Here is a 26,745-nt window from a genome sequence, read left to right on the forward strand (position 1 = left end):
ATTCTTTCCAGTGGGTATAGGAGGGAGGCCCTGCAGGAACCAGAAGCCAGAGAATGAATACATTGGAACAGCTGGCACAAGTGCAAGTGCCTGGAAGGCACATAAAACCCAGGAGTGCACACAGGGGTGGCTGGGTGGGGGCTTGTTCATTGTGGCTAATTAAAATGTTCCTATCTTTCCTCCTTGTTTGCTCTTAAAAGGCAACATCTCAGTGAAGGCTGCTTAGAGGAGGATGCAGTAACTGAGTTGTAGGTTGAGAAAACATGATATTCCTGTTCAGTGTCGGGATGCTGGCTGGTCGCACAAGAATGCTGTGATAACAGAACCCCCCCCCCAACAAGGTTATTAAAATGCATCAAAACAGTTTATTCTTCCCTTCATATTAATTCATAAATTACATAAAGGAGTATTTGACAATTAAGTAACTAATGAAATAATCTCCATATTATGTCACTGCTTATAGAAGAATTTGAGACTAATTGGGAGCAGATGTTTAGGTCCGGCTCCACTCTTCTCTAGACAGCTCTTCCTGAACCACCCCCTAATTTCCCTATTTGCAACCTCTAATTTCCACATTGTTTTTGTTACTTTCACAACATGTACTCCTATCCATGAGAAAAGGTTCTGAGCCAAGAATTCAAACCCAGTGGAACAAGCTATCAGAATTTCTAGAGAGTCTGGGCTCTGCCTTCACTCTTTATGAGACCTCTGTTTCCCAAGGTCTCAAATTCATGGTTATATGAAAGACGCACCTTTTTTCTGGTTTCTCTAAGAATGTCTCTGTACCTATGGGTGGCCCTCTTGTCATAGGAGTCAGGCTGAAGGCCCTCAGTACATCCTAAGGCACCGCCACTCTTCCTCACCAGCCTGTATATCGCAGGTTGTGTACCTCTCCCCCTGTAGATGGTCATGTTATAAAAAACAGTACCAGCCACAGCAAAGTGGTCAGTCTTCGCCAGGGTTTCAAAAGCATCCACTCTAAAAACTCCCAGCTGCTTTCACGTAGGCATTATTATCTTTATTTTACTTTTTAAATATTTATTTACTGATTTTTTTTTTTAGAGAGAGAAAGAGGGAGAAAAGAGAACCACTGATTTGTTGTTTCACTTATGCATTCATTGGCTATGTCTTTTAAAAAAATTTTTTTTATTGATTATGCTATTATAGTTGTCCCAGTTTTTTACCCTTTGCCTGCCTCTACCCAGTACCCCCTTTTTTCCAGCAGTCCCCTCTTAGTTTATGTCCATGGGTCATGCATATAAGTTCTTTGGCTTCTCCATTTCCTATACTCTTCTTAACTTCCCCCTGTCTATTTTGTACCTACCATATATGCTTCTTATTCCCTGGCCCTTTTCCTCAATTTTCCTCCTTCCCCCTCCCAGCTGATAATGCTCCAAATGATTTCCTTTTCCATAATTCTATTCCTGTTATAGCTGTTTGCTTAGTTTGTTTTTTAGATTTAGTTGTTGATAGTTGTGAATTTGTTGCCATTTTATTGTTCATAGTTTTGATCTTTGTCTTTTTCTTAAATAAGTCCCTTTAACATTTCATATAATGTTTTGGTGATGATGAACCTTGTCTGGGAAGCACCGTATCTGCCCTTCCATTCTAAATGATAGCTTTGCTGGATAGAGTAATCTAGGTTGTAGGTCCTTGCTTATCATCACTTTGAATACTCCTTGTCAGCCCCTTCTAGCCTGCAAAGTTTCTTTTGAGAAATCAGCTGACAGTCATGGGGACTCCTTTGTAGGTAGCTATCTGCTTTTCTCTTGCTAATTTTAAGATTCTCTCTGTATCTTTAACCTTTGGCATTTTAGTTATGCTGTGCCTTGGTGTGGGCCTCTTTGGGTCCAACTTGTTTGGGACTCTCTGTGCTTCCTGAACTTGTATATCCATTTTCTTCACTAATTAGGGGAGTTTTCTCTCATTATTTTTTCAAATAAGTCTTCAATTTCTTGATCTTCCTCTTTTCCTCCTGGCTTCCCTATGATTCAGATGTTGGTACATTTGGAGATGTCCCAGGGGCTCCTGATACTATCTTCGGTTGTTGTTTTTGTTTTTCTTCTTGCTGTGTCCTGGTTGAATGCTTTCTTCCTTATGTTCCAAATCATTGATTGAATCTTGGCATTATCTCCTCCATTGTTGGTTCCCTATAGATTTTTCTTTAGTTTACTTAATGTAAACTTTATTTTTTCCTGGGACTTCCGGCAAGATGGAGGAATAGGTGGACGCACCATACCTCCTCGCACAACCAAGAACAGAACCACAATAATTTACAACAATGATTTGCAGTCATAATATCAGAACTGTCAGAGGATTTATCTAAATGGAAGTCAGACAGCCAAGAAGTTGAAGTAGACCTGTACATCCAGGCTGGTAGGGGACGGCGAGCCGAGCCAGCGGGCGCGGGGCTGGCGCGGTTCGCAGGCGCGCGTAGGTGGGGGAAATTTGGCGCAAAATAGGTGCGACAGCCATCCAGGGCGCGGGAGCGCAGCGGTGCAGCGGTGATCCCTGAGTACGCAAGCAGCGGCTGGGGGAATCAGTGGGGCAGCAATTGTGGACCAGGGCAGAACTCACGGCCCAGAAGCCCAGGGAAGTGTCTGACTCCAGGAGAATGGAAGGGTCGCCATTGATCCCTCCTGTCCCCGCTCCCGTCCCCGCCCCCACATATAATGTCACAATCTAGCAACTGGGGCGCCCAGCCCCGGTGAACACCAAAGGCTCCGCCCCCCACCGTAACAAGAACGACCAAACTGGAGAAAAAATAAATAAATAAATAAAATGAGAGACAGGGAAAGACATAAGACATGTTTCCAGAAGAACAGATCAGTCCCCCAGGACTCATCCTTTTGAGTGACCAAGAAATAGCCAATCTATCAGATGCACAGTTCAAAACACTGGTGATCAGGAAGCTCACGGAGCTGGTTGATTTTGGATGCAAATTACATGAAAAAATGCAGATTACCATAAAAGGGATGCAGGAAGACATACGGAGGAGAGCCAATAGTGAAAGGAAGGAATCTGAGTCTCAAAACAATACAGTGGACCAGAAGGAAGATAGAATCAACCAAGCAGGAAAGCATGATGAAATAAGAATTCAAAAAATCGAAGAAAAGCTTAAGACCATCGAGGACACCTTTAAACATTCCAACATCCGAATTATAGGGGTACCAGAAGGGGAGGACCAACAAGTGGAAAAGTTATTTGAACAAATAATAAAGGAGAACTTCCCCAAACTGGCAAAGGGAACAGTCTTCCAAGAAATCCAAGGAGCGCAGAGAGCCCCAAAGAAGTTGGACCCAAGAAGAAACACACCAAGGCACATCATAATTACATTAGCCAAGGTAAAAACGAAGGAGAGAATCCTAGAAGCAGCAAGAGATAAGGGGACAGTAACCTACAAAGGAGTTCCCATCAGACTGTCAGCTGATTTCTCAAAAGAGACCTTATAGGCAAGAAGGGGCTGGAAAGAAATATTCCAGGTCATGAAAGACAAGGACCTACATCCCAGATTGCTCTATCCAGCAAAGCTCTCATTTAGAATGGAAGAGAAGATAAAGTGCTTTTCAGATAAGGTCAAATTAAAGGAGTTCATCATCACCAAGCCCTTACTTTATGAAATGCTAAAGGGACTTATCTAAGAAAAGAAGATAAAGAAAAGACATGTATAGTAAAAGGACAGCAAACTCACAATTATTAACAACCACACCTAAAGCAAAACCAAAAGAAACTAAGTAAACAACTAGAATAGGAACAGAACCACAGAAATGGAGGGCACATGGCGGGGCTAGCAGTAGGGGTGGGAGGAGGAGAGAGGGGGAAAAGGTATAGAGAATAAGTAGCATAGAATGTAGGTTGAAAATAGATAGGGGGAGGGCAAGAATAGTATGGGAAATGTAGAAGCTAAAGAACTCGTAAGTATGACACATGGACTAAAGAGGGGGAACGTGGATGGGAGAGGGGGCACAGGGTGGAGGGGAGTGAAGGGGGAAATGGGACAACTGTAATAGCATAATCAATAAAATATATTAAAAAAAAACTTTATTTTTTCCTGGATCTTTTTGATGCTGTTACTGTACTCAGTGAGTTCTTTGAACATCCTGATAACCAGTGTTTTGAACTCTGCATCTGTTAGGTTGGTTTTCTCTGTTTTGTTTAGTTCTTTTTCTGGGGGTTTGTTCTGTTCTTTCATTTGGGCCATATTTCTTTGTCTCCTCAATTTGGCAGCCTCCCTGTGTTTGCTTCTGTATATTAGGTAGAGCTGCTTTGACTCCCTATCTTAGTAGCATGGTCTATTGTAGAAAAAGCACCAGTCAATTGTGTGGGCTTGAGCCTTAGGTAATAGTCAGGGCAAAGCAAACTGCTTCACCACTGTGTGGCTCTGTTGGGGGGAGGGCTTAGAGAAGGTACAGTGCTGCTGCCTGACTTCTGGAAGTTTGCCTGGCACTCGCCTTGTTTCCAGTCACTTCACTTACTTCCCATTTGCAACTGGTGTCCTTCCTCATTGGCTGCTTCTTGTATGTGCCATGACTGGGGATTGAACCTGCAACCTTGGCATATCTGGACAATGCCATAACCAATTTTGCCACCTTGCCAGGACCTATCTTTGTTTTAGAGATGAGATTTCTTAGACTCCAAGATGCTACATTATCTAATCGAGGTTATATAAGTAGCCACTAGCAGATCCATGATTTTACAAACATCAGTTGATTCTGAGTCCTGTGCCCCTGCCGCTGGTCACCCTGCCACATGGACACTGTACTCACAGCAGGAAAGTGCCCTCTGCTGCCTCTTGGCTTTTATGGCATCTTGTGTGCAATCTGATGGCTATTTTTGTTTTCCTACCTTATTTTTGACTTGTCCCATAGTAGCTGAGGCTCTAATGCTTCTCAGCAAGAGAGCATCAAGAAGCATGGCTGGAGGAAAGAGGATAAGGTAAAAGATGGAAGCTTTCAGTGACATTTTAGAAGGCAGTAAACGCTTCTTTATTTTCTTGGAGAATTTTTTCCTTATTCATGGTGCTGCCAAAGCAAGATGATTTAAAAAGTGACATCTAGAAAACTGCCTTTTAATCATTTTTCTCCCAGTTTTTACTCCCTCCTCCTCTTCTGACCCTCCTCTCAGATTTTTCTGTGATTAGGACTTAGGTATTCATGAACCCAGATAAGAAGCTTTGAGGATGTCCAGCCCCATGGTTTCCAAGGCCCCCATCAGAGAATATGGTTCTCTAAATCCCTGCTTTTACCACTCCCCAGGGCCAGCCTGACCACACATATTCACCGCCTTACGTTTTGCTCTGCACCCAGTGTTTCCCTAGTCAGTAATGTGGATTATTAGTCAAACATTGAGCTCGAAATCCAAAAAATTGACTTCTCTGATAGTTTTTGGTACTTTTGGTGAGATTTGCAGCCCTTCAGTTGTTGGTGGGGTACAGTCACTTATTTGACAAAAATTTATTGAATGTCTAGTGTGTGCAAGGCTCAGGCCCAGAACTGTATCGCAGGATAAGATGTTCTCTGCACTCATAGAGTCCTACACTCTAATGGGAGCTGGACATGAGTAAATAGGCCATTAAGGTAGTTTGCGGTAATTTCTGTGATGGGAACGTCCACTGCCCGGAAGCAGTGAATCCAGATTCATGGAACCAGGAGGAGTTTTCTGGAATGAGTGCTAGCAAACGCTGAACATCAGAGTTACTGTAACAGCCTCCTCACTGTGCTCCCTGCATCTTCCTTTTCCCTCCTACTGTGGGTCCTCAACACAGCGGACAGAGTGGTACTGTGCTCCAGACCCTCCGGTAGCTTTCAGCCCCCCTAGAGGAAAGGCCAGTGTCCTTACAGTGGCCTGTGGCACCCTGTGTTCTCTGGCCAGCTCTACCCTTCTGGCTTCATCCCTTTCAGCTCTCTTTGTTTACCTGCTCCAGCCACTGACCTCCTTGCTGTGCCTTGAACTCTCCAGGGCTTAACACTTCTGCATTGTCCTTCCCTCTGCCGGACATGTCCTTGCCCCAGATATCCACAGGCCTCTGCTCAAATACCACCTTTCCAATGAGGCTCTCAGTGGCCACCCTACTTAAAATTTATTGCAACCCAGTCCTCACTCATTGCTGGTACTTTCTGCCCCCTTTTCATATCACTACCACACTCTGATACATAATGTATTTACTCATTAGTTCACTGTCTGATCCCTCCCACTAGGACACAGGTGGCAAACACTAGGCCTGTGGGCCAAATCCGGCCCTCCACCTTGTTTTATCCAGCCCAGCACCTTGTTTCTACCCGGCAGCAGTGATGAGCTCTCACTTAACTATTAAGGAAAAGTTACATTTATACAGTCCTAAAATTACACTCAGCCCTTTGAAGGCAACCATGAGGCTGATGTGGCCCCTGGTGAAAATGAGTTTGACACCCCTGCACTAGGATATAAGCACCATGAGTGCCCGGGATATTGATGCTTAATAGATATTTTAAATGTTGAATGAGTTCATGAATGAGTGGTGGTCAACCAGATGAAGGGTAGAATGGATGTTGTTTCTGGTAGAGGAAAATGCAAAAGCCCAGTACTCCAGAGTGTGTGGCACATTTGATTAAATGGGAACTAGCTCTCTATGACTAGAGCTGGAATTTAAAGAGGGAAATGATGAGGGGAAAGTGGGGAGGGCTAGGCTGTGCCATTCGTGGTCTTGAAATACCTGTTTAATCAGATACTATCTTCTCTGTAGACAGTGGAAACCACCAAAAGCTGTGACGGCAGGGAAGGACATGCCCAGATTTGTATTTTAGAACGAGCCTTGGTTTTCTGCCAGAGAATGCACTGCAGGGCTGGAGAGGGGAGAGTTGAGATGAGGTGGAGCTTACCATAGGAATCAAGGCAGGAAGTGATGAAACCATTGAACTTAGGGTATTGGCAAAAGAGATGTCATGAAGGGGATTCAGTATAATCAATAGTCTGGACATGAAAGGTGACAAAATGTGAGGCATTAAGGATAATGCCCAAGTTTCTGGTTTGGGGGACAAAGTGAATAATGTTTCCATTCTCTATGACAGTGGGGGGGGGGGGGGCGGGAATAGAGAAGATAGAGGATGGGGTGCAGGGCAGATGGTGTAGCATCACCAGGCATGGTTGTGCAAGGTGTGCACTGCCCAAGAACACCTGGTGCAGGTGAAGGAGCGGAGCGTGGAATCCTGCCCTTCTGCTCACCACCCTTGTTTCTGGCCCGGCACTACATCTCTTTCTAATTGCCACAAAGGCACCATGTGGACTAACCACCACCCTGAGATGAATTTGATTTTGAACTTGTTACATGTGAAGTGTTTGTGGTAACACCAAGTAGAAATATCTATTAAAAAGTTAGGTATGAAGGTCTGGAGTCTGAGGGAGGGTGGGGAGAGAGAGGGAAGGGAAAGGGAGGGGAGGGGAGGGGAGGGGAGGGGAGGGGAGGGCAGGGGAGGGGAGAGAGAGATATGGATCTGGGCTAGAGATACAGATGTTAGAGTCATCTCCTATTGAAACCATGAGTGGATAAATCCTTTGGGAGAATAAATCGTGAGAAGAGAACAATTGTTAGTGCGCAAGTAACAAATACACAGTGTGGACTATACCTTTACTTGTTATTTATGGGCACCTGCTGGAAACAAAGCACCTTAGTCAACTCTAGTGTTTGAATTATCTCATTGAATACATACGATGATTTATGATTCCATCATATAACACTGGGGATGGGAAGGGCATGTCTATGTCCCATCCAAGTATTATTAAGATAAATGGATCAATTGAAGTTTTTGAAATCTTGTAAAGAGCCTTCTTAGTATAATTGGAGCCTCTTTTTAAAGCTCATGGAGAGTACTTTCTGTTTCAAGATGGCCAAGGTATGTAATGCTGTGATTTTTCCTCCTTGAAAGTACCATGCACATTAAATACATGCATTTTAAATGTTTATTTATTTACTCTTGTAGTATTCCCTCTGCAATGAACCTCTAATAGAGCTGTGCAACCCCGGAGCCAGTGGATCCTTGTTTTTTGTGACCAGTGATGATGAATTTATTATCAAAACAGTTCAGCATAAAGAGGCAGAGTTCCTTCAGAAGCTGCTGCCAGGCTATTACATGGTAAATAACTGCACATAATTAAAGCTTCTACTTGAGGTTTAATTATTTTCTTCAGAAGTTCCTATGTTTTGATTTTCAGTGGCTTTTTGGCACATTTCTTTCTCTCGGGTGGACTTTCTTTTGCATTTAGACTACACTATGACATTTGTTAACTAGATTTTTAAAAGCAAAATAGAACTGAGTAGTAGAACGTAGCCATTGACTCACTCAGTCCTGGTTCAAATCTCAGCCCAGCCGTCAGCTAACTGACAATGAGTAAGCAAGGTAACCTCTGAGTATTCATCCCCTCAGTGTTTAAAAGCTGGGAAATACCTATTTTTATGTGGTGGTTATGATACAGGAAAGATACAGGATGTAAGATTAGAGGAAGCAATGGGTTAGCTCTTTGCACTATTACCAGTGCATGGTAATAATGAGTGGTTGATACTCACTGAGCACTAAACACTGTTAAACGCAGCTGTAAGGGCTTTGCAGGCATTAAGCCATTTAATCCTCACAGCAAAGATTAGTGGAGTCATTTGCCAGGGGTTGTTCAGCTAGCGAGCTGCAGAGCTGGGACTTGAGACAAGTGGTAGGGCTCCAGAAGGCCTTTTCTGTAGTCCCTGTACCACATGCCGACATGTACTCAAAAACTACTGCTAGACTTCAGAATGTACGGTCTCGCAGTTTAAATATGATGGAGCGAAAATCACCTTTCGTGTGATGTTCTAGAGACAAAGAAACAATAACCTCGTGTAGGTGTATTTATTAGACATTTAGCCCAACTTTTTCAAAAATAAGCACTTTTCTTAAGTAATCTTGTCATTTTCATACCTCTCACTCCTTTGTACCTTCATAACAGTTGTTAATTATCCGTGATTGAAATGGCTGCAGGAAGTTTAGATCTTGAATGCCCTGGTTCTGCTATAACTATCATCTTTGTTTCAAAAGAAAACTGATGTGATGCCAACAGCTCATTTACATGTAAAAGATTATTTTATTTCAAAGTCAGCTAGAGACAACATTAAATGCTATAAATTAGTCCCACATATAAACATAGGAATCAAACATCTAAATAAAAATCTTAAATGACATAGTGCACAGATTTTAAAAGGTTTTGATCCTGATAGAAATAAAGTAGTTTTTATTTTAGAGCAAATTGTCTACTTTCTGTTAGAGAAAATAGAAAATGCAGAAAAGGAAAATGAATGTGACTATCTATAATTCCTTTCCCAGAGACAGCTATTGCTAATATTTGGTATAATTTGGTATATGTCCTTTCAGATTAATTCTATTCATACACACATTTTAAAATAATCTAAAATTGGAATGAAGCAAGCATCGCACTCTTTGCTAACCTCTGAGTAAATCTTAAGCTTCTATAGTTCTAGATAGACCAGTTTCTTATAAGACTAGTAGACTGAAATTAATTAAAATTCAATTAAAACTTTAAAATTTAGTTGAACGAGTGGTTTTATGTGAGTCATGTAAAATAGCATAACAAACAATATAATTCATCCCACTAACAAGAAAAAGATGGGAACATCGAGTAGTTGTCCAAATCGACATTGAAGAGAAACTAAGACATGCAAAATTCAACATCTTCTCTTAGTTAAAATTCTAAAAATTGGCAGGGAAATCTTTTAATGTAATAAGTAAATAAATGAATACTCATATATTATACCTTTATCAGTCTGCAAGAGTTCATAGATCTCTTTGAGAAGAACAAGAGCTCTTTCACTGGAAATAATAGGAAAAGACAAGGATGTCCTTCATCAGTGGCCCTTTCTGATATATTTGCTAGAATTCCTAGCAATAAATTTTTGGTACAGAAATAGAAGAAGAGGGTCAACACTGTTCTCCACAAATGATAGAACTGAGAATGAGCAAAACATCAGGACAATAAACCAGTAGTTTCTAGGTGATGAGAATCCAGCAGAGATAAGACAAATCTACACGATGCATTGTATTCTGTTATTTAGCTCACATATGGTTGGAGAGTGTAAGAGAGGAAAAAAGATTCCATTCAAGATGAAAATTTATAAGGAATGTTAGTAGAAAAATAAAGATATATAAATGAAGTCATGTTATGATTCTGATTGGGAAAGCAAGTTATAGTAATTATAACATATGAACAATAATCCCCCGAAAATGTTTGTAATGAGAATTCTAAATTACTTGAGTTTATAAAAACAAATATATAAGACTAACATGATAAAAAGTAAAAAAATCTTATTGAAGAACATAAAAAAGATCTGAAATAATAAAGAGACATGCAGCATCCCTGAACTCAATGTTGTAAAGATTTCAGTTACCTCCAAATGAAGGTGTAAATCCAATCTAATTCCAATATAATTTTCCCAGAACTTGAAAAATCTGATGCATTTGAAAGTGAAAATGAATATCATTTTAAGAACATTTAAAAAATTAAGCAGTTGGAGGGAAAAGTTTTAAGAATGGACAAAACATTTTGAAGAAAAATGATGGGCCTACTCTAACATACACCAAAAGTCTATTAAGCTGTAATAATATTAACGATGTAGATAAGTAGATAAGAGGGTTCAAGTAAAGGTCCAGAAATAGGCCCATGTGCTTTGACAGCTTATTGTATGATGTAGGAGGGACTTAAGCTCAATTGTGAAGGACAGATTGTTCAATAAATGCCATTCATTAAAGAAAAAAATTAATTCCCTATTTCAGATCTTTCACACACACAAAAAATTAATTCCATATGGCAGTGCAACCTTTTTCATCTCATGGCACACACAAACTAATTACTAAAATTCTGCAGCATACCAAAAATATAATTTTTGCCCATCTTACAAAAAAATAAGTATCATTTGATTCATTCACACCAAATGACTGTTGTTGCATTGGCTGTTACAATTTTTTATTTGACAATGTAAGGGACAAGAGGTCAGTGCCCCTGACTAAAAACAGTCAGGTGCTGCATGTTTTCAAAATTCTTGCGGTGCACCTGTGTGCCCTGGCACACTTGTTGAAAATCACTGCCATATGGGGTGAAAACCAAATGTAATTACCGAAGCTATTAAAGATCTGGGAGAGAACAGAAGACATTTATAACCTTGGGATATAAAAAGCTTTGTTAAAACCAGAATCCCAAAAAGCCCAAGAAGCGAGTTCATGAGTGTACTACATTAAAAGACAAAACATTTGTATAATGAAAAGATATTGGCACAAAATAAAGATAAGCACATAGGATATTTCTGGAATGATACAACGAAAGTGGGAATACTAGTTTCCTCAAATGTTGGGAATTAGGGGAAGGGTTGAGCATAGTAGAGTGACTTTTCATTATATATTTGCCCTTTCATTTCTCACCTACTTTTAAAGTAGAGTAAAAATAGGCATGCATTCTTTGTTTTTATAATAATAAAAACTGGGACAAAATATTTACCTCACATAGAAAGGAAACTGATAAATATCTGGACCATATCAAGAATTCCAACAGGGACAAAAACCTATAGAAAAAAATGAGCAATGTGATTTTAAAATTATTTTGATGCAGCTAAAAACACATAAAAAAATTAAATTTCCCTAATGATCAGTGGTGTTCAGATGATTAAAAACAAGTTTACATTTTCACCAGTCATGCTTACAAAGATTTTAAAGCTAGATACACAGCACTTGGTAAGAGTGATGAAAAATATGTAATCTTACAAAGTGTGCTTGTAAATCAGTCTGGACATTTTGAAAGGCAGTTTTTCAGGAGCTATTAAAATTTAAAATGTTCATCTCGTATACCCCAGCAATTAATTTTCTCTTCAGCTGCCTTAGAGAATAGTCACATATGGCACTAATCAATTCTTTGCCCATTTTACTTGGAGCTAATTTGGGACTTTCTCTTCATTTTTAATTCATCCACTGTTAATGCCCTAAATTTAGAATGATAAAGTTGCTATTGCAATAAGCCAATCTAAGAAATAGATTAAGAACAGCAAACTTTTAGCAATGGCCCTTAATAAAGATAATCACGTTCCATTTTTTAAAATTTTCATATTAGATGAAAACATATCTTTAGTGGAGCTTGCTTTGTAAAAATAGGAGATTTTAACCTTTTCTTTCCTTTTTCTTTTTTTTTTTTTAGAATTTAAACCAGAATCCAAGGACTCTTTTGCCAAAATTTTATGGACTTTATTGCATGCAGTCAGGGGGCATTAACATCCGAATCGTGGTGATGAACAATGTGTTACCCCGCTCCATGAGAATGCATTTTACATATGACTTGAAAGGTTCAACCTATAAGCGAAGAGCATCCCGAAAAGAGAGAGAAAAATCCAACCCCACGTTTAAGGACTTAGATTTCCTGCAAGACATGCACGAAGGCTTGTATTTTGATACAGAGACATACAATGCGCTCATGAAAACGCTTCAGAGAGACTGCCGGGTAAGGAAATGTTGTTTGCTCTGATTCTCTTTGAAAAGTCACCTGTGGTGATGCACCTTTGTAAGAAATGTCCAACGTGGACACGAGGGATCCCATTGGTCCCAATCCTAGGGCTGACCCATGCTTCTCTGATGTCAAAGGAACTAGTGGATGATGAGGGAATTTTATAGAGTATCTGTTGATTTTACTAATAAGCTAAGTCAGCTTTCTTTGATTAAATGAAAAAAAGATTTGTTTTTCTTTCCGTCTTCTGTGGAGATGGTAGTTAAAATAGAGGAAAAAGAAACAGGTTTAAAGCAGTGACAAGGCCATATAGAAATCTTGAAAGATATAAGATTCCACGAGGAAGAGGTGTTTGGAGAGAATGTCCTTGGTGGGACTGATAAGGGGATTGCTGGAAATCCAGGGTGGAGGCAGACCACGTGGAGAACCCATTGGCTGAAAGCATTTTATGCAGTCTGAATGAGAGACAATCAGGAATGAGGCTTAATGGAGCAAACACTGTTTTACACCAACTGAGCCAGAGTGATTGTCAAAATTAAGGAGGAATTCATAGTCCAAAGTCCCCAGCCTTCAATACTTAAAAAAAAAAAAAAAGTAAGGCCGAAACTCAGAAGATTTTGCTGACATGGTGAATTAACAGAAAGTAAGTAAAAGTACTTTTGAAGAAGAAGATGAAAATGCAATTCTGATGGGTTCTGAGGGATAAGGATCATCTCATTAACATTCTCAGGAATAACATTTCCTGGCCCAGGTGAACTTAAGAGAACCATCTAGGCTCTTAACGTAGTTGAGCCTCGTAGATGTGGGCAGAAGGCATGTTGCTGCAGGGTTAAGTCTGACCAGGGCTTTCTGGAAGAACAGATAGGACTTGCAGGGCCTGGTCACTGGAAAAAAAGGGTGCCTTCCCTGCTGTGGCTTTCTGGGCCTTCTGTGGACCAGGACACATTACCCACATTGCTGCAAGGGAGGGAGGACCTTTCTCTGCCAGACTTGAGCTCACCTGAAACTCCATGAATCGTGTAAGGTGAGGAGTGCTCACTGAGAAACACAGCCCTGCTATTTCTGGCTTTTCTTCTTTCGTGTTTTAAGGTGTATGATAACACACAACAATGTGTCCTTGACATTCTTTGTTTCATTGATGGAGATGTTGTTCCTCGGCTCTTATTCTTGAGCTACCATTTAGTGACTGCTTAGGATGTGCCGGGCTAGTCTACAATTTTTTAATGCATCATTTCATTGCATTCTCTCAGCAGCCAGTTGAAGTGAGTACTATGCGTACTCCCACTTTAATTGAGGAACAATCAGGCTCTCAAAGAGGTTAAAAAACTGTCCAGCATTACTGAGCAAGTCAGTGGCAGAGCCCACGCCTGTCAGGGTACAAAGCATGTGCTCTTAAATATAAAAATTCACTGTAAGAATTTTTAAAAATCATCTTTTCAGAAGTGAGGGAAAAACAGTGGGAACCAAGCAAAAAAAAATAATCCAGCTGAGCTATTCAGATATCTGGGTGATTTATGAGTGATTTATGTTTTTTTAAAAAGAAAAATACATACATTTTAATAGAAACCTTTTCCTGTGCGTTTTCTACCCCTACAGGATGTGGGTGAAAAGTGACTCTCAATTCCCCAGAGTTCAGTACAAGGCTCTCCAGCTTTAGATTTGCTTTCTATTTGTGTGTGTGCACATGCTTCTGGCCTCTTTAATATGGAAACCTTTTTCTGCGTCCTTTAAAACCACAACTCTCTATGCTAGAAAAAGGAAAGGTCAGATGTAAAAGAGCCATGGCACAGAATTTGTCTGTTTATTTACTGTTTCCTGAGCCCAAGACTGATAGAACAAGGTCAAACATGACTTTTCATCAGGAGTGAGACCCTGGAGATTTGTCCTCCCCACCCCGCTTTCTTTCTTTTTTTTTTTTTTTTTTTTTTTTTTTTTAATATTTGCTGTTCTAAGGAACATAAAGTCCAGTGTAGAGGTCTCCCAAGGCTAATTCTTCTCACTCATTGCACTTGATCTGGCAGAAGACACAGACCATGGAACTTCAGAAATTGCACACAGTGTTTATCTTCAGAACAGCTTTTTGGGGGTGGTATGGGAGCGTGTAAGTGCCATACTGTGGGGGAACCTGAGTCCCTTCTATGATCTGCCTTGATTAGGACCAAGGCCCCTGTGATCTCAAGTCAGCAGCTGGTTCTCGGAGCAGAACTGCCTCAAGAAATGCACATTGGTGGGATGGCAGGTCTTAGTATTTAATAGTGATGATCTCTTTGCAAAACTGGCAAAAGCTGTGAGCTGCCTCCCCAGAAAAATGCCCATCCAGGCAACAGCTCAGAAACCCCTTGGAGCTCAGTATCTCCCTACACACACACACTCTCTCTCTCTCCCTCTTTCTCTCTCTCCCCCCCCTTTTTCTCTCCCCCTCTCCCCATCCTAGAGCAGTGTAGCAGTCATCTCTCTTCAGCTCATCCTCTGAAGGGCGCACTTCCAGTGTAGGATCTGCGGTTGGCAATGCTGGGAGCATCTCTTGCCCTCACCTCTCTTGCGTTCTGCAGAACTGAGCTGCAGTGCTGGCTGAGGTGCTCTGGAGATCTGGGAGGCTGTGAGGTCACCCCAGGGCCAAGGCCAGCACCAAACGATCGGGAACCTATGCTGTTAACATTCCTCCGTCTAAGTGAGGTGGTCCTGCTGAGGCTCCAGAAACAAATCAGTCTTGGGACTCTACTGTGGTGTCGGCAGCCCAGTCAGAGAATGGTGAACTAGACCCATATTAGGACACATCCTTTCACTCATTTACCAGACGTGTACTGCCAGCCTACTGTGTGCCACTATGAGGTGAACAACCTCCATTTTTAATGAGTTTCCATACAGCACATTAAGTACAATGAAAATGTTCTAAGGGATCGTGGGGATCAGAGTAGGAGAGATCACAACTTGGTTTTGAAGGACAAGAAGAGTGCTCCAGGCAGGCAAAGCAGTAGAAGTCTATTTCTAGGAAGAGAAAACAATGTAAGGGAGGCATAAAATAGCATGATGTGTTAGAAGAGCTGGAGTTGTTTGGAGTTGCAACAGTTAAAAGTGAGGGAGAACATGCGAGATAGAAAAATGCAGTTGGGAACCACATAATGTCAAAAGACCCTTTCTTTCTGGTGGTGCCAGGGTCCTCTAAGAGCTTAGAAGTGACAAATCCAAGAATCCCAGGCTCTTGGACCCCAGTTTTTATGTTGTTCCCAGGTAGATACGATAAGCCTCCTAACCTCTTGCTGACCTCCTCTTACTTCCTGCCCCCCATCTCTTTCTCCATATTTTGGCTTGATGTCCAACACCCCAGGATTCCGCTTCTCTTGCATGACTCACCGACCCAGCTTGACCTACCTGCATTGCTCACCACTCCCCACAGACTAGGCCCCTGAGTCCCAATCAGAGTGGCTGCTTCTGGACTCTGCATTCTAAGTGGCTTGAACCACCTTTTGACAAATGCCGTCTTTCCCCACCCTCCCCTGGTCCCTTTCCCTGGCCGCCTCAGTCCAGCCTCCAGCCCTTGTCTCTAAACCTGACCCCTGTGATGGCCCATCTCTAACCAACTCCTTCACATAGTACAGTGGCCATTCAGAATTCTTCTAGAAAACCAAACTCACTTTATGCTTCAACCCTGCTGAACCCATAGGATTCAAACAAAGGGCTCTCCAATAGCAGGGATCCTGCTCTTAGAGTTCTCCCGAACCCCAGGTTGCCATTCCCTATGGACTGTGTCTGGGGAAAATGGACAGGTAAATAACTGGGTTCCCTTTCTTGGAGCATTTCCTCTCCCTTGGCCTTACCCCCTGCCTGCTATGACAGCGGTCTAGACCCATAAGTGAACTTGGCCAGGGTAAGAGTTGTGACAGCAGAATGCTGCCAGGACATCACAGGTCACTTGCTATCAAAAACAAGAAGCAGGATTTATTCAAACCATTCCCTACAATCTCTGTGTAACAAACAGGCAGAGAGGCACATCTTATTTATAAGAAAACTGCTCTTCCTTGGATTGAGTGTGGGCTGCGAATCAAAGCATCGCAGGTTCAATTCCCAGTCAGGGCACATGCCTGGGCATATACTCTTTGCACATTGATTATACAAAGAGTATAAAGTACTCTTTTCATATTTCTCTCTCTCTCTCTCTCTCTCCCCCCCTCCCCCTGTCTCTCTCTCTCTCTCTCTCTGTCCCCCTCCCTCCCTCCCTCCCTTCCTCCCTTCCCTCTCTAAAAATAAATAACACCTTAAAAAAAAAGAAAAGAAAACTGCTCTTCCTATGCACCCTGTCATCCTCCTCCAAGCCTGCTCCTCCCCCTAGCTTCCCTGGCCCGGGGAACGTGATCATGATGCAGCCAGTTGCCCAGATCAGTCCCTTGAAGGTACCCTTTCCTTCCTTTTCTTCTTCTCTTCCTTCTTTCTCAGTACTCAGTGAATCACCATGCCCCATCCAGTCTGCCTCCCGAATAACCTTTGGATCTTCCCCTCCTCTCCATATGTACCGCCTTTACTGAGACCCTGATAATTCATCCCCTGCAGTTTTGCCCTAGCTCCTTAACTAGTTTTGAGTGTCATTGTTTTCCAACACATCCCCAGTGCTGCTGCCAAAGGGAACCTCTGATCAGACATTCCCTGGGTCCTAAAGATGCTCTAGTTGAGACTCCTCACTGTCTGTGGGCCAAAGGCCATACTTCTTAACTTAGAACGTAAAAATTCTTCCTGATCTGGTGCCTGCCACCTTCTCCAGGTGCTCCCTCTTCAGCCTTCTCTCCCCACTCTCCGGGAGCACCCCCACTCTCCAGCCACTCTGATCTACTAGACACTTTCTGTAGACGTTTTGGTCTTTCCATGCATGCTTCATCTGCGGGACCATTCACCAGAACTCATTCCTTTACCTCTCTGCGCTGTAGTACCTGGTTATTATAGACACTCAATACATATTACAAGATGTTGATTTAAAGTACTCTTTTCATTGGAAATGTATGTATTAATTTTGAAAAAACAATTAGAAACTATTTTCATATTTATTTTAATTTACAGTTATTTCTTCTCTGATTCTTATTTGTAAAAATCTAAAGAGTCTCATATCATTTAATTGATTTAATAAATTGTTACATCCTGCAATATTTATTGATAACTCTGGGAAAATAACATTGACAAAGAATATTAGTGAGGACTTGCATTTATAATCCAAATATTTCTTATTTCTTCAAGTGGGAATTTCTTAGACACAGTCTTGATAATTAATGACCTAAATGACTTATTTTACATTTATTATCATTTTTGTTGAGCAGCACAGTTATTAATTTTTAAATAGTGTGGAACCAATTTTCTTTTTTTCACACAAATGTCTGTCGCCATAAATATTAATAGGTTCTCAGAATTTAATGAAACCCATCTTAAAAACACTGAGACTCAGATGTGAAAACTGGGATCTTTCTAACTCCGAATTTGCGGTTCAGATTCTTCTCAGCTGTGGGCATGTTTGTATGCATTGCAGTGTGGTTTATATTCTATAAAACTTAATTTAGCCTTATGGCTAGCACTTATTCCCTCAGCTATAATTTTGTTTAGCATTAATTTTTTTGCATTTAGTTTAGACCAGGGGTGTCCAACCTTTTGGCGTCTCAGGGCCACACTGGAAGAGGAAGAGTTATCTTGGGCCACACATTAAATACATTGTGACATGTAATCACAAAAATATCTCATAATATTTTAAGTAAATTTACGATTTTGTGTTGGGCTGCATTCATAGATAGCCATCCTGGGCTTCATGCAGGGCACCCCTGGTTTAGACAATCTCTTCTCTCATTTTTTTAATGTTGGTTGCCTTCCCAGTGATCATTAAAGAGGAAAAAAGTGCTTCATACCTAATAGAAAACAGGTGTACATCGCCCTTACTAATGACAGTGCTTACATTTAAGCTCTTCCCTTTTTCAGTAAGGAATGGGATGTTGTTTTTAGATTTCAACTAAAACATGAGAAAGTGGACAGGTGTATCATTGACTTTACATCTCTGTACTATACCATCAAAAACTACTTTTAAAAAAAGGTACATATAGCCCTGGCTGATGTGGTTTGGGTAGACTAAGCACTGGCCTGTGAACTGAAAGGTCAGCCGTTTGATTCCCAGTCAGCACACATGCCTGGGTGGCAGGCTGGGACTTCAGTTGGGTGCCTGTGAGAGGCAACCAATTGATGTTTCTCTCCCTCTCTTTCTCCCTCCCTTTGCCCCTCTCTGAAAATAAATAAGTAAAATCTTTAAAACTATAAATAAAAACAAAAAAGCTATACATAAATTCACTCTTTCAAACTATGTTCTACAAACACTACAATCCCATGATCTGTTTTATTTGCTCCATTGTTTTAAATTATGAATTTCACTGTCTACCATATTTGTTATTTTGACACCATTGCAATGGAAACATAAGGCAAATTTAAAGTTGACGAACAGAGAAATAAAATGAACCCACAGAATCAGAGACCGAGCGGGAGAGAATCTCCACGTTCCTGGAAGGCAGCAGAACAACGCCTCCCGAGCTCTAGTCTGGGAGAAAATGACTTTGCACATTGATGCCTGTGCCCGACCGAGCCAGACTTCCTTGTGAGAACAGAAATAAAGACATTGTCATGTATGCGAGGACTTTAAAAATTTTCTAGCTGCACATCCATTTTTATTAAAAAAATATTTTGAAATAATTGTAGATTCCCGTGCAGTTGGAGGAAAACTACAGAGAGCTCCCACACGCCCTTCACCTAGTTTCCCCAGTGGTCACATCTTGTGTGACTTTGGCACAACACTACAACTGGGAAGTTGACTTCGGTGCAATCACTGAACTTGTTCAGATTTCACCAGCTTTACGTGCACTCATTTGTGTGTGTGCATGGGTGTGTATGTATATCATTTTACTTGCTGTATGCATATGTAGGTTTATGTAACCACCACAGTCAACTAAGAACAGTTCCTTCACCCAAATCCCTCACGCTACCCTTTTATGTATAGCCGCAGCCACCTCCCTCCCTCACGGTCTCCCCCCAGTTCTTTTTATAGCCACCAGTCTGTTTTCTATCTCCATAATTTTGTCATTTAAGGAATGCGACATAAATGGAACAGTATGGTATGTAACTCTGAGACTGGCTTTTTTCACTCAGCATACTGCCCTTGCAGTCCACTAAGTTATTGAGTGAATCAACAGATTGTACTTTTCGGTTGCTGAATGATACTTCATGGTATGGATATACCACAGTTTAACCATTAACTCCTGAAGAACACGTGGGAGTTCTCTAGTTTTTGACGGTTACTGATAAAGCTGCTGTGGACATTTGCATACAGGTTTTTTCATGAGTGTATGTTTTCATTTCTCTGGTATAAATGCTGAATTCCGTTGCTGTGTCATATGGTAAGCACATGTTTGGTTTCATGACAAACTGTCACACTCTTCTCCACGGTGGCTGTACCATCTTGCATCCCCACCAGCTACGTGCAAGTAATCCCAGTTCTTTTCATCCTCACCAGCATTTGCTGTTGTGACTGCAGTGTTTAGTTTAGCCCTTCTGATAGGGCTGTATTTAAGTCTCTTATTTAAAAATTACTTTATCTATTCTCTAGCAAAGCCAAAGATAAATCCAATTTTTAAAAAACAAAGCAGTTTGGGGATGCAAGAAGAGTGGTAAAAAGGAAACAGAAAAACATACAGTTAAGTCTAATGGCTGATCATATGTCTATGGGATTTAATGCAGTTGCGAGGGATTCCTAAGGAGAACAGGCCTCAGGTACAGGACTTTACCATGTGTTTTTCTAATAATAAGCATTTCTATGAGACCCAAAGTCTCCTGGCATTTCATCTGACTCTATTCTATAGCCATTGGTGTTTCTACATTGTATTATAATTACTTGGTTATATGTTTAATGTTTGCCTACTAAAATCTGCTCTCTGGGAGACGAAGAGCTATGGGACTTAATTTCCCTACCCTTCAAATCACTTAACAGGATGCAGTTGTCTCAGTGTCAGTCCTTTGACGAAGCTTAGGAAACAATAGCAACCATTTTTCTAAATAATGAATCTTACCTAATCAATGATGAGAGCCTACATAATAAGAGCAGGCTTTTGGTGATTGCCCACCCACGGTGTGGTGTAAAATAGAACCAGAGCAAATCATCCTATCAGTGCTGTGAATGTGGATAACCATTTGAAGTAAAACATACTGCTCATTTGACCAGTGTCTGTTAATGACCAGTAAATTAATCATTTGCAACTGTGTTGGCATCTTAATCTACCCAGTTACTTATTTGGGTGGTAACTGGTGTCTCAGTTTAAGACTATCTGTACCACACAAGTGTCCCTCTGGCCTGGAAGGGGCTGGTGCGCTCCAGGGTTTTGCCAGGTGCTGCAGTTCAGCTTTAATGCGGGTGGGTGACGGAAAGGGGCTTCTAGCATTAACAGAAGGGACAAGATGATCAGTACAAGTCAGTTTCTGAGTAGCTACCAAAATCAAAATACTCTTCTATGCTGTCGTTCATGTCTGACTTCCTACTCAGTAAGAGACACCTCAATTTGAGCCCAACAAGTAATTTACAGTATTTCAAAACCAGCTATCCTCACTTTTGGTGGAGGGAAGCTTCCTTCTTAGAATAACCTGTAGATACCAAAGTAGCTTGACATTGAAAATACATAGTAATAAAATATAAACATAAAATACATATACAAAATACAAAATTTAATACTGGTGTGTGATTTCACATAAAAAGACATTTCCAAGACCCAGTTCATCATAGGTTGGTTCAGTGAACATTTATTGTGGACTTGCTTTGAGCCAGGCGGTGCTTGACACTACAGATAGATTTTCTCGTTAATCCTCACGGCAGTCCTCAGAGTGGTCTGATTCCCTTTTGACAGATGGAGTGGAGACTTGAGAGGTTAAGTTTCCCTAGGTCCACAGAGCTTGCGGTGCTGGATCCAGGATTTACACCCAGGTCTCTGACTCCAAAACCCAGGTTTTCCATCAGCATCCTCTCCTCAAGGAGTTTGTAGATATCACTCGGGGAAGGTCGGTGGAAATAAAAAAAAAAGTAATGACGTAAACAGACGGATGCCGACACGAAGGGCTGTAAGTGCCTGGTGACCGGTTTCCTAGCTCAGACCAGGAGCTGCTGGAGAAGGTGCTGTAGGAGTTAGGAAAGGACTCTGTTGAAGTGGAGAACTTGGTTTGGCTAGGGCAATGAGTTAATGAAATCTTGCAGCCTACTTCAGGGAAGGTGGGAAAGAGGAAAATAGTGCCAAGTGGCTGAGGAACACAAAGTAATGTTAGTGATCCAAACATTTAATTTTAAAAGTTTAATGAAAAGCATAATCAAGCACATTGACACTTGCCAACTGTTACCAACGTCTGTGCACATGAAATCCTATTAACTTGAAAGCAAAACTTCTGAGAAATGTGATGGTTACCGTGGAGTCAATTGTTTTTCAAATCTTGTTGTTCTTACCTTTTGGCGCTGTGGGATTAGGGACTAGACATGTGCCATTGAACCCTGTGTGAGCAGCTTTTGAGAGTTCTCATTCACTGCAGAAAATGGAGGGTTATCATGCCACTGATTGTTTTTTTAACCCTCACTTCAAATCTAGTGGAATATTTCAACAATTTCTACAGAAAGAATGGAAATGGGAGACTGATATACCTTCCTCAACCCTAAGAGGCAAACCTTTTTTCTTTTCTGCCTAAAAGAAATAGTACCTGAAGATCAGAGAATTCAACATATTTCTTGAAGTGGTGGTGATGGTGTGTCTAGTTAGTGTTCATTTTATTTAACATATCATTTGGAAATATAAATATATAATGATTCAACTTAATGTTAGCTAAAGCCTTTGGGCTGATGGAATAGAAATGATACTGTATCTAGTTTAGTAAGGTTTCCTGCCTTAGTGTGAAAAGAACCTACCAGTCTTTGATTTTGAAGATGACCCCAGGTCTAGAGGTGAGGTCAATGTAGGTCAAGTGGGAGGACTCACAAAGTATCTGAGGGGAGGGGACAAAGGGTAGGAAATGTCCCCATGGGTCATATCCTTCTCCCTGCTGGGAATCCTGGGAACACAGAGAGGAAAGCCATCGCAGGAAGGGGAAGTGGCCGCAGAGGGGCACGATGGCAGCAAGCTGGCTTTGAAGAAGTGTCTGCAAAGCCTTTAAGTTTGGCCAGCGTAGATCTGGTTGCCAGTGTAAGTGGTTCACACAGATGACCCTGTGAAACACAGCAGGGTCGTAAATGCCCCAGCCCCAGGAGACAGAGGGGCAGCAAACCCTAGCAACTTACACAATAGAGCGGAGGCTCCACAGCTTAGGAGAAACTTCTGGAATCTGGTGAGGGATGAAGTTATAGAGACTTAAGGAATACTTGAGTTACTGGGGTCTAGGAAAATGTTACAAAGTTTAAAAAGTGATTGAGAAATGTGTCTTATGGCACATTACTCAGCTCCTTGTGCTCCTTTTAAACAATCTTCAAATTAGGCGACTGGGAACCCTTTTAAAGGGGAAAGCAGGTTTGATTTTTATAGGTCTTCATTTTATTCATTCAACATCCGGTGCACATTTACTGCGTATCCATGGAGTCGTAGGAATGGCACCTGTTCAATTTCCTTGTGAAAGGCAAGGGGCTTCTGTGGCCTCACACTGGTTCTAGTTCTTTCCAAAAAAGATCAGCTCATACTGGCTTCTGAAAGGCTCTGACTGGTGTACATGATTATTAATCCTTGTCAATATCAGTCAATACTTTTTATATGCCCCCTTGCCCTGCAAGTGAACATGCCTTTGCTGTCTTCAACGTTCCTCCTTCAAAGAGATTTCTTAGTATTTTGATCCATCACGTATAACTCTTCTCGCCTTTGTCCCTAGAAGTGTTGCCCTTCTATATGGTGAGGTGGAAAATCTCCATGACAGAATTTCTGCCTCCCCACAAGAGTGAAATGGCCAAACACAATCTGTGATTAATGAATTTATATATTTAATTTTGACTTTTCTTAGAAAAGATATATCTGTACTTTTCTACATGTGTTCTTCAAAAAAGTATTTTTAATTGTTTTTACTTACTGTTTTGAGAGAGAGAGAGAGAGAAGGAGGGAGAAAGATAAAGAAACATCTACTTGTCATTCCACTTATTTACACATTCATTGGTTGATTCTTTTATGTGCCCTGACTGGGGATTGAACCCAAAACCTTGGCATATCAGGGTGATGCTCTAACCAACTGAGCTACCCAGTGAGGGCTCAAAGAAGTATTTTTAAGCAGAGTTTACTGGACATATCAATTGTCCATGGCTATTATGGATGCAAGGATGTTAAATCCTGATGTTGATTTAAAATATCTTCCTCCAGCTTGAATATGAGCCTGCCTGGAATCCGCATCTCATTAACTTCCTCTAATTTATTTCTCACAAACTCATTTGTAAATTTTGTCCCTGCACAGCCAGCTCCAGCTGTTCCAAAGACAAACTCTTCTAGATTACAATTCAACAGTTGCTTCATTTTCGCCAGCACTTGCCAATCTGTCTTCAGAAGATGAGGGACAGTCTGTGGAGATGGGGATTTGCCATCCTGTGGTACTCCCCTTTCTGAAAGAGCCGTCCAACTTTTTCTAGATTATTAGTGCATTTAGAAAATGTTAGCAACCTGGTTTTCCAAGAACAGAAAAAGTGGTGATTCCAGGTTGCCCATTTACTTCCTCTGCACTCAGATGTGCAAAGGACATAGAGTTCTATAAATTTTTACCACTTATCTTGCTCACTGAAATCTACTTCCCCAAACTTAAAGTTACCAATAATATTTCAGTGTGTTCTGGTGTAAATAGTTACCTCTTAATTTAAGTAGTCTTTTTATTCAAAGTCGAACTCTCTCTTGGGGCTGATGAAAATTATCCCTCTTTCGTTACCCTTACTTTTGGGCAAACACCATTGGAAACGTGAGGTCTCGATCACAGGACGACAGTGCCCAGAGATGAGAACATTGCTGTGGGCCCCTCCACTTACAATATCCCACTGCCACCTAAAACCATCCCCTCCTGCACATGGGATGTGGCCTTGAGCTACCCTCTTACACTTTCTTTAATTTTGACCAAATACATACGTTACTATTTTTAAAGTAGATTATAATGCCTCACTACCCCAAAGAATTTGTTTCTAGTGATACCTTGCACAGCCAGCTTTTCTTTCACCCCTTAAAACTTCTCCTGCCGTACATACTTACCACTCTTCTTAAATTGTAAGGCATTCGGTACCAAAGGTGACATTCCTAGACCTAAGATTTTTCCTGCCCTGTGGAACATTTGAGGATCTCTGAGCATGGATTGCTTGACTTCTCTGGCTTCAAACCACCACTGGAATCTCATTTGACAAACCCGCCTTACCCACCTACTAAATTGATCCTGTCCTTCAACAGATGGTTTTGAATTCTTTTTGTGCATCAAGCTTTATGCTAAGTCCATGAAGGTACCCACAATGAATAGGGTATGGTTTTTGCCTCTAGTAAGCTTAGAGTTTAAAGTTTAAGTTCCAACCATCAAAGTCTTATTTATTGTGGACAGATTCTCCCACTCTTCTTCCCTCTCTTTGTCCATTAGAGCAAAGTAGAGAGGGGAAGGGGGGTATTTATCCAGAGATGAAGTTCTTCAGAGGGGGTGGACTGCAGTGGGTGGTGATGATGATTCAGGAATTTCATCTCATATGTTGAAGTAAATGTGGAAGCTTGGACACAGCGTGGCCTCTGAGTCTCACTGGGCAGCTGGCCAGCCTCTAGGCTCTTAGCTGTTAATTAAGCCGCAAATCACTCATGATCAGGCCAACTAGAAGATATATCACATAATGGGGGAAAACTTGGCAGTATCAGTATAAAATACTACTTTTAAATGTGTTTACAAGGTAATTCATTAGGACAACTTCATTTGTAGGAACAAAGTGTCTACAAAGAAAAAAATCTAAAACTCATCCTATACAGAAGCTGATAAATATATATACCTGCTCATATATTCAGTATAATCTTTTGAAATGACTGATGGTCATTCCTAATATCTGTATAGTATACATCTATTGCTTAAAACTTTTTAAGTAAGCAAAATGTGTCAGTGCAGATCAGTCCAGCATGGCTCCAAATTCTAAATCACTACATTGGACGCAGTGAACAACACATAACTGCCATAACTAGGCTAAGGGTTGGGTAGTTATTTCCATCTGCTTTACCAGCTAAAATTGTGTGGCTTGTCACCGCCCGTTCCTCCCACCCACCCTGCATTATACCCTGCCACCTCCCCCCTGGTTACTGTCCATTTTGCATAAAGCATCACTTAGATTACTTGAATTGCATTGTCTGTGTCACTCTGAATATCTTTTGGTGCTGGGTCCCATTTTTAAATGTGGCTGTTTTTGCAAGTTCTTTTAGACTTATTTGATCATCTTTCTGTTTTATGCCAACTTAATTTTGCATTCCTTACATATTGGAAAAGCAAAGAGACAAAGGACAGGAAGGCAGAGGAGGTCCTGGGATGTGTTTCAGAACAGAGCCTCCTTAGGGCCAGCGCCAAGCACCCTTGAACCTCTTGGGTGGTTCAGGGTCTTTGCAGGTGACCCAACCAATGATGCACTCTCCTTGCAAAGGCTTCCTGAAGAGAAAGAGATATTTTTATCAGACTCCAAGCTCAACCTAGTTTATAGCAAAACAAGTTTGCCTTTTATCTGCCACTTAGTGTGCATACAAAACAGTAAATCAAAAGAGTCTCTGTACATCACAGCTTGGTTTTTTGCCCTTGACACAGTGTGCATAAATACCTCTGGTGTGGGTAGGTTTGAAAACACCCTTGACTATTATCTTATTTTTCTGACAGCGCAGAGCAGATAACCACAGTGAATGCCTTCCATGCTGCATATTTTTCACCATTATCTTTATCATGAAGTGAGAGCTCAGATTCTCATGTTTAAGACATAGATGGAATGCTATACATTCTTGTTGCTGAATACTTTGGTATTTACTTGTGTGTTCGCACAAAAAGTAGTGTAAGAAATACACATTCCCGCTGTGTTCAGAGAGCACAGCAGGGAGCACAAAGGGAAACAAACCTCTGGTGAGTGGAGCCCTCTTTTGTGTATATGGTTGGAAAAATGTTGTCACCACCTGAGATCAAATTTTCTTCCATAGAGGGACACTGAGAACATGTGTGGGCTTTCAGAGGAAAGATATGTCCCCAACGTTCTGTTGAGATCAT

The 26,745-nt window shown here is 41.2% G+C and overlaps 1 protein-coding gene across 2 annotated transcripts in view; it reads left to right on the forward strand.

The window, feature by feature from the left end:
• Window positions 1–26,745, forward strand: part of PIP5K1B (phosphatidylinositol-4-phosphate 5-kinase type 1 beta) — a 323,321-nt gene that overhangs the window by 189,627 nt on the left and 106,949 nt on the right. For both annotated transcript variants that reach the window (XM_028508340.2, XM_036021727.1), the window contains exons 6-7: window positions 7,956–8,108; window positions 12,196–12,495. In XM_028508340.2, coding sequence (XP_028364141.1) covers window positions 7,956–8,108; window positions 12,196–12,495 — 453 coding nt within the window. The remainder of the gene's footprint in view (window positions 1–7,955; window positions 8,109–12,195; window positions 12,496–26,745) is intronic.

Source organism: Phyllostomus discolor, chromosome 3 (genome assembly GCF_004126475.2).
Source record: "Phyllostomus discolor isolate MPI-MPIP mPhyDis1 chromosome 3, mPhyDis1.pri.v3, whole genome shotgun sequence".
In the NCBI taxonomy this organism is placed as follows: domain Eukaryota; kingdom Metazoa; phylum Chordata; class Mammalia; order Chiroptera; family Phyllostomidae; genus Phyllostomus; species Phyllostomus discolor.